The 7,690-nt window shown below is 53.2% G+C and overlaps 1 protein-coding gene across 1 annotated transcript in view; it reads left to right on the top strand.

The window, feature by feature from the left end:
- The window catches only part of LOC120620520 (pancreatic secretory granule membrane major glycoprotein GP2-like), a 21,226-nt gene that overhangs the window by 9,345 nt on the left and 4,191 nt on the right, over positions 1–7,690 (top strand). Inside the window, exons 4-9 of the mRNA XM_039885585.1 lie at positions 460–891; positions 2,149–2,259; positions 4,329–4,540; positions 5,006–5,154; positions 6,286–6,531; positions 7,403–7,565. Coding sequence (XP_039741519.1) covers positions 460–891; positions 2,149–2,259; positions 4,329–4,540; positions 5,006–5,154; positions 6,286–6,531; positions 7,403–7,565 — 1,313 coding nt within the window. The remainder of the gene's footprint in view (positions 1–459; positions 892–2,148; positions 2,260–4,328; positions 4,541–5,005; positions 5,155–6,285; positions 6,532–7,402; positions 7,566–7,690) is intronic.

Raw genomic sequence — 7,690 nt, 5'->3', positions numbered from 1 at the left:
AAAAAAAAAAAAAAAAACCCTCTATTTTAAACATGTGCATAGAAAGGGTCTGAAGACTCTACAACAAATTTCTGGTTACTTCTGAGGATAGAAGGGCCTTATGACAACTCCGATTTTTACTTTCTTTATTTTAATGACGTTTGAGGTTTTTCCAATGAGTCTTGTTACATTCCTAATGAACGGTTGCATCGGGGAGCACCGTGCAACTCCGGGAGGGCCAGCAAGCTCAGAGTAAGCGACACCCCACCCCCGCCCCCCGGGGCATGCAGGGTGGTGCCCTGATGTCCTCGATGCCTGCAAAATACTGTGCCCTAGCTGCGTTATGATTCGAACCCCGAGGGGATTAAGGCGGGGATTTCATTAACGGTCCAGTGCCTCCAGTGCCTCCTTCGGGCCCTGAGCACAGCTAACACAGAGTGTGTCAGGCTCGGCAAAGTCCATCACGCTGTTTCTTTCTAGATCGCAGAGACTCCAGTTCCAATGGGCTGGTCTCGGAGTGCGGAGCCCCTGGGGCCCCAGAGCCCCCCCTCTGTTTTGACCCCTGCCGCAATTACACCGTCCTGGACGACCCCTCCCGAAGCACGGAGGACACAGAGAGAGCCCAGAAGTGTGACACGACCTTGCACGGCTGGTTTCGCTTCGTGGGAGAGGGAGGCGTGAGGATGCCAGAGACCTGCACCCCAACCTACCGATGCCAGACGGAGGCTCCCATGTGGCTGAGCGGGGCCCACCCGGCCCTCAGGGAGGGCACCGTCACCCGCACTGTTTGTGCCCACTGGTCAGGCAACTGCTGTTACTGGAGCACAGAGATACAGGTGAAAGCCTGTCCGGATGACTACTACGTGTACCGGCTGGAGGGCAGCCCCGCCTGTAACCTGAGATATTGCACAGGTGAGTGGCAGAGACCCTGGTGGCAGCTGCGGGGGGGGCTACTCGCTAAAGTGCCCAGGGGTCGGGAGGGTAAGTGGGGCAGGTCGGGAGGGGACGGGCAGAGCAGCTTCCACCCGGCTCCCGCCAGTCACCGCCCAGTGGGAAAACCGCCCGAGAGTTACCGGCTCTTCCGATATCTCAAGGGAGGCCAGAACTTCAGGCTCAAGGGTGAAATCTCCTGATCTACACAGCTTTCTCCCCAATCCAAGAGCAGAGCGTCCCCGTGGAACCTTTCTCGAGCGGGAATGACATAAAGCAAAAGAAGCAATGACCGTTCATTTGTTACGGAAAATTTCGGAGCTGTTCCCAGACAGAAAAAAAAAATAACCTACCAAGCCATACCGAAGACACTTAATTACGCCTGGTTTTATTCTAAGCTGAAGCCCCTTAAGGGCTCTCTTAGAGTTAGTTCTGATACCTTACGACACATCTTGCACACAACGGATCCAGGTGAAGCGCGGATGCTCACAGATGCGGTTCAGAGAGGCCGTGAGCGGTCCCCGGGGTGGACGCCGTCTTCGAGGTTCTGCTTTCACGAAAGAAATTTGATTTTTTTTTTTTGTCAGTGGAAACAGCTACTCACGTAGGTCTCTTTCACGAAAGGGGAGACACACAAGCTTTCAAAGAGCCGGCAGACCTCGTATGTCCACGTGCGTCGCGTGACACAGAGTCTCAGGCTCCTTCGGCTTTAGGTTCCATCCGGGCTGAACTGTTGACCTCTCACGAGCTTAACATCCCCCACCAAAATGGGTGATGCCAAAAAATAACTACCACATAGGGCTTATAGTGTCCGAAGCATTTGAGACTACGAACCCACCGCGTGAGGTGGGTACTATGCAGTCACCCCCGGATGGTGAGTCTGTGGCACAGAAAGGTTAAGTAGGGACCCCGTGTCACCCAGCTGGGATTCGAGCCCAGCGCTCTCAGCTCCCGGATCCGTGAGCCTGACCACCGTGCCGCCCTGGCTCATGCAGTCGTGGGGACCGAGTGCAGATGGGAAGCATGCCTGCCACGTTGTCTGAGCTGGTGGCTTCGGGCTCTCCACTCACTGGATCGGGAATTACGAAGTCCAAGGTCGAGACTTGACCGTGCCACGAAGACTTGCGCAGCCTCAGGCAGGGCTTCTGTGCCCTGGTAGTGACAAGGTTGGCCTTGGGGGCCTCGATCGTGCCCCCCTGCTCTGCATCCTGAGCCCCTTCCTCTGCGCCTCATTCCCAGATCCCTACAGTGCAGAGGAGAGGTGTAACAAGACTTGCAACCCGGAGGAAGAGTGTGCCTTTCTCAATGGCACCTGGGGCTGTGCCTGCAGACAGAACCGCAACAGCTCTGGTGAGTGCTCGGCCGCCCAGCAGTCGGAATGGTGCTGGGTGGAGGCTGACCCGAGTGGGCACAACCGGACAGAGGGGGCTTCAGGGGGTCAGGACCAGAGTCAGTGCGGATGGAACTGAGGTCAGGGAGTGTGAGTTCTCGAAGCCGGTGGGTTTGCAGGGATGGGAGGCCAGAGATGCTGCTGATCCCCAGAGCAGCCGCGGGACCATGGCCTCGGGAAGCAGCTTTGGCACGGGCGGGCTTGACCCACGAGAGACAAAGGTGCTGAGGGCGAGAACTGCAAGTGTGGGAAATGCATTAAAATATCTGCAGAGCATGCACATGAGAGACACGGGCAGACTCCTGCGCTAGTGCTGAATCCGCCACACAGTAGCTCTGGGGCCTGGGACAAGTCTCCTAGCCTCTCTGAGCCTCAGTGTCCTTATCTGTAGAATGGGGGTAAGATATTAATAAAAATCCCTACTACTCAGGGCTATTGTGAGAATGAATTCAGAGTAGTCCAAATAGGCAGGCTCTGGAGGGGACGAGCTTCCTGCCCCAGGAGGTAAGCAGGCAGAGGCAGATGACCCATGAGAAGGGATGCTAATGGATAAGCCCTAAGCCCAAATGGGGGCTGATGAGCTTCCCACTAAGATTATTCCCTTCCCTCCGAGGACTCTAACGAGGGCCTCTGGCTCTTGCCCTCGGCTCCAGCGAGCCTTCCCCTCTGCAAACTCTCAGCCCCTGTGGAAGAGTGTTCTAGGCAGAGGGGCGGGAATGAGCAGACGCGTTTGGAGAACTGGGCTGGAGTGTGGACGAGGCGGTGCCTGTGTGAGCCTGGCAGGAGTCTCATGGGAATGAGGGGCAGGAATAGGAAAGGAGCAGCCCTGCCCATCGTTGGAGACGCTCTGCTCATGGGCGGGTGAGCACCCCCCAGGGCCCAGGGTGGTTCCCTAGGCCCTTGGCAGTCACAGCATCAGACTCTGGGCTGGGGGTGCCCTCCCTGCGTCTGAGTGAGCTTTGAGGGCGTCCTGGGCAGGTCCCCTGGCTGACTGGGTGAGCGGGAAGCCTGTCCTGCCTTTCTCAGTGGCTCTTCCGTGAGTCCCCGTCCCTTCCAGACAGAATCCCTTTCTGCCCTGACTTTTGCTTGCTTCTCTATCTCCCACCCTCCCTGAGTCCCCCCGGACCACGCACCTCTGGAAACACGCCATCTTCTCTCCCATCATCCCCACTCTGCCTCCACTGTGCCCCGAGCCGCGGATGCCCTCGCTGGCTTTATTCACCGGCAGGACCCTGACTCCTGCCAAGCTTCTGCCCTCTGTGAATCCTCCTCTGACTCACCCTCTGCACCCAGAACGTACGGCTCTTAGTATTTTCATCGTATCACATCAGAAGAAGCTGCTGACATGTTGGTTTTACGCGAGGCCCTCGTGAGCCAAGCCCGTGCTGGCTTTATTTTTGTATTTAATGTGCCCAGCACGTGGAGGAGGAGGTTAGTAAAAATGCACGTTGAATCAACGCATTCATGAACCCAAGAGAAATTCGACTTATCTTGATTTACTCTCACCTACGTGGGTGTGAATTTTGTCAGTTTTGGTCATTACCGTATCCCCAGTGCCTAGAACAGTACCTGGCAGATAGTAGATGCTGAAGAAGTATTTGTTGAATACATGTTGGAAAGATGGATGGATGGATGGATGAATGAATGAATGAATACAACGGCTCTGAACCAGGTCAGATGTGTTGGCTTTGCCAAGCCAGGAAGTGGGAGTCGTGTGTGTCTAGCTCTGATTCTAGCCTGGAATGTGCTGCAGTTCTGCTTCCCCAGAGACCCCAGTTCCCAAGGGGGACTAGACACGAAAGTCCTTGCCAAGCCCGCACACAGGACGCTTGACAACCTCAGACTGGGGGCCTCTTTGCCAACTGCGCATACCACCAGCCTGGGTGTGAACCCCACCTGGTCCCGGGCCCCTTCCGGTTGGCCCATCCTCCCGGTAGACATAGTGGCTATTCCAAAGGCAGGAAATATGGGTTCTGGCCACGGCTTCCAGACCCCTACTCACTCTGCCCACGCGCCCTCCACTTTCCAGATATCGACAGTCTGGAGCCGCAGCTGGACTGCGGAGCCCAGCAGATCACGGTATCGCTGGACAGGTGTCAGCTGGAAGGCCTGGGTTTCAGAGACGAGGTCAGAGCTTACCTGCAGAACCAGAGCTGCAGCAGCATCATACAAAGAGAAGAGAGGAACTCGGTGTCCGTGACCAGCCCTACTCGGGCCGATGCCTGCGGGAACATTCTAGAGGTGAGTGGTGTTCCCACCAGGTCAGAGGGTGAGACCTGGGCTGGAGGGGGCCGTACCAGGAGCTGTGAGACCTTGGGAGGTCACTTAGCCTCTCCGGGCCTCCGTGGGTATGTGAGATTCACACGCTAGCTCATGTAAAGAGCTCAACGCAGGTCTGATGCCTTGAGCTCAGTAAGCGTAAGCTACGATTACGTTTGTTTTAATTTGGTGATGATGGGGGAGGGGTTGGCAGAAGAGCATGGTGCTTCCTAATTCTCCCCGGGGGTGAGTTTTTTTTTTTTCTAGTTTTTGATCTGGGGTCCTCACTCCCCGTCCCATAAAGTATCAGTGCCACTGAGGGAGGAGGCCCATCTGCCACCTTGAGATCAGAAGACAGGGCAGTGGCAAGATGGAGGACCTGAATTCGAGACAGACCTACACACACGTCCACAGAAACCTATGTGGTCTTATTTTTTTATGCCAAAGAAAAATGGAACCCACGCGATCTACAAAAACACCCTCTCCTTGTTCAACAACTTCATCATCAGAGACACCAAGGTCATCATCAACTTCCAGTGTGCCTACCCACTGGACATGAAAGTCGGTCTCCAATCTGCCCTGCAGCCCATTGTAAGGTATGGCACCGACCCTTGCCCTCTGACCCATAACCCTGACATTGGTCACGCTCACGTCTTAATGATACCCACAGGAGCTTCCTGCAGGAGCGTCCGTTCTTTTAATCATTCATTCCGCAAAAGTCATTGATCGGATATTAGTATTAAATGCACAAGGCAGACAGAGAACAGTTTGTGGATATCAAAGATGGTTACTCTGAAGCAATGCAGCAACATGAAACAGTGTTAATTAAATGTGCTGAGAAACAAAAACACATGACACTTTCATTTATCTTGAGGAAGAAAGACATTAAACAACTAATCGTACCAATAATTACTTGTAAGTGAGGTGAATGGAACGGAGGAGAAACATGGGGTGCCGTAGGATCGGATCAAGGTAGGGTTCCCTGACCTAATCGTGGGGTGAAGGGGATGGTGGAGGAGGAAGGCTTCCCTGCAGGTGTGGGATTTAAGCTGGGTCGGCTTCGATTGGCTAAACAGCACCCCCAATTCACCAGAAATAGAACCACAATAGCAGTTTGGGTGGGGTTCTGTTAGGGCGGTAGGTTTTGTCTGTTGTCACCGTGCCGGGAATGAGGCCCCATTAAATGGACCCCTCAGCACTCGTAGACTTGCCAGGGGACTTTCTGAGAATGTCAGAAATCCGGGGTGCCCTTCCCATTCCCTCACTGCCTTCTGGGCTCAGAGAATGGAAGGATTAGAAGAATCGCACATTTTCTAGTTTGATGGTTTTCAGACTGTACTGCGTTGGGGCACAAGGTTCATAAAGAATACAAATTAAAACCATTTATCTTGTTAAAATCGGCGTTTTGCTGAAGACGGTGGGGCGGAAAACTGCTAAATTGCTGCTGAAAATCGTAACCTTGCAGACCTGGTCCCAAGCCCCATCCTGCAGAGATGAGGGAGACGTGCACTTGGAGCGAAGGTGTTCTGTGTGGTCCGTGAGGTGGGCAGGATGGGCGGACACCCTGGAGATAGGCCCGTCTGTTTGTCACGTGTGGGGCCTAGAAGACTCGAGGGATCGATCGAGTAGTTTCTTCAAGGATCCAAGATGTGCCTCGCTTCACACGAGAGTGGGGCTCGATTTCTTTTGTTCTTACCGGTTCCTCTCTTCTGTGTTCCTTGTCTCAGCTCCATCAACATCAGTCTGGGCGGGGACGGAGAGTTTACGGTCAGGATGGCCCTCTTCCAAGACCAGAGCTACACGTCGCCTTACGAAGGGGCTGCAGTGGTGCTGTCTGTTGAGTCCATGCTCTACGTGGGCGCCATCTTGGAGAGAGGGGACACCTCCCGGTTTAAGCTGCTGCTGAGGAACTGCTATGCCACCCCCACTGAAGACAAGACTGACCCCGTGAAATATTTCATCATCAGAAACAGGTGTTAGACCGCTTGGGGGTTATCTTTTGGCCTTTGAGGTTTGGCGGTAAAATGATCCTTTCATCCCTGGCTGGCAGTGGTGTCAATTGGTTTATGACTTTCGGAAAATAATTTGGTGTTATGTGTCATAACTAGGCTAGCCTTTGAACTAGGAATATCACTCCTGAAATTTTAGCCTAAAGCATTAATACGACGTATGTGGGCAGGGTAAAGAAATGGCAATTATTTTTCATTTCAGTATTCTTTATAACTACGGCAATAGGTTCACTGTTCGACATGGGGGCTCTGTGACGTAATGATGGACTGTGACACAGATGTCAACACTGATCGATCAACAAGAAACCAGCATGACGAGTGTTATGGGACAAAATTCTATTGACTATCAAGAACTGGCAAAAACAAAGGGAAAATACATGTCTGTATATCATGATTCAGACCGTGGTAATAATCCTAGCTAATATTTCTGATTGCGTTTGACTATGGGCCAAGCACCGCGCTAAGCTCTGTACGTGGATTATCTCGTTAAATGCTCCCATCGACCCTAGGAAATGCATTTCCCCGTCTCCACCCTACAGATAAGAAAAGTGGGGCTCGGTAAGTGGTCACTTAGCTAGGAAGTGGGTCTGGCTGGAATTCGAAACCAGTCTGTCTCACTCCAGAGACCACGCTCCAAAAGACGTGAGCCATGTGAGCTTGTGGACAGCATCTTAGAGGACACTTAAGGAATACGAGTTCGTGTTGTTGGGAGGAGGGAATCCTGGAGTGGAGGGGTTCTTTAATTCTCTCTGGTGCTGTTTTTATACTGGGCACAGGGTCTCGGGGCCCTTGAGCTCTTTTCAAAGTTAGACCCTTGCCCGTGTCGCCCTCCCAGCTGCCCAAATCAACAGGACTCCACCATCAACGTAGAAGAGAATGGGGTATCCTCTGAAGGCCGGTTCTCTGTGCAGATGTTCATGTTTGCTGGAAATTATGACCTAGTTTTCCTGCACTGTGAGGTCCATCTCTGTGACTCCCTCCAGGAACAGTGCCAGCCAGTGAGTGCGTCTTTGCGTCGGACTCTTTGGAGCCTGACGTGGGCCCTGGTACCTGGCAGGCTCTTCATATGTAGTTATGGGAATTATAAATGAATGGAAAAAAAGGAGGTAAGGAGGGAAGAAGG

The sequence above is a fragment of the Pteropus medius genome, unplaced genomic scaffold (genome assembly GCF_902729225.1).
Source record: "Pteropus medius unplaced genomic scaffold, Ma_sr-lr_union100, whole genome shotgun sequence".
In the NCBI taxonomy this organism is placed as follows: domain Eukaryota; kingdom Metazoa; phylum Chordata; class Mammalia; order Chiroptera; family Pteropodidae; genus Pteropus; species Pteropus medius.
This window is presented reverse-complemented; position numbering and strand designations above follow the sequence as displayed.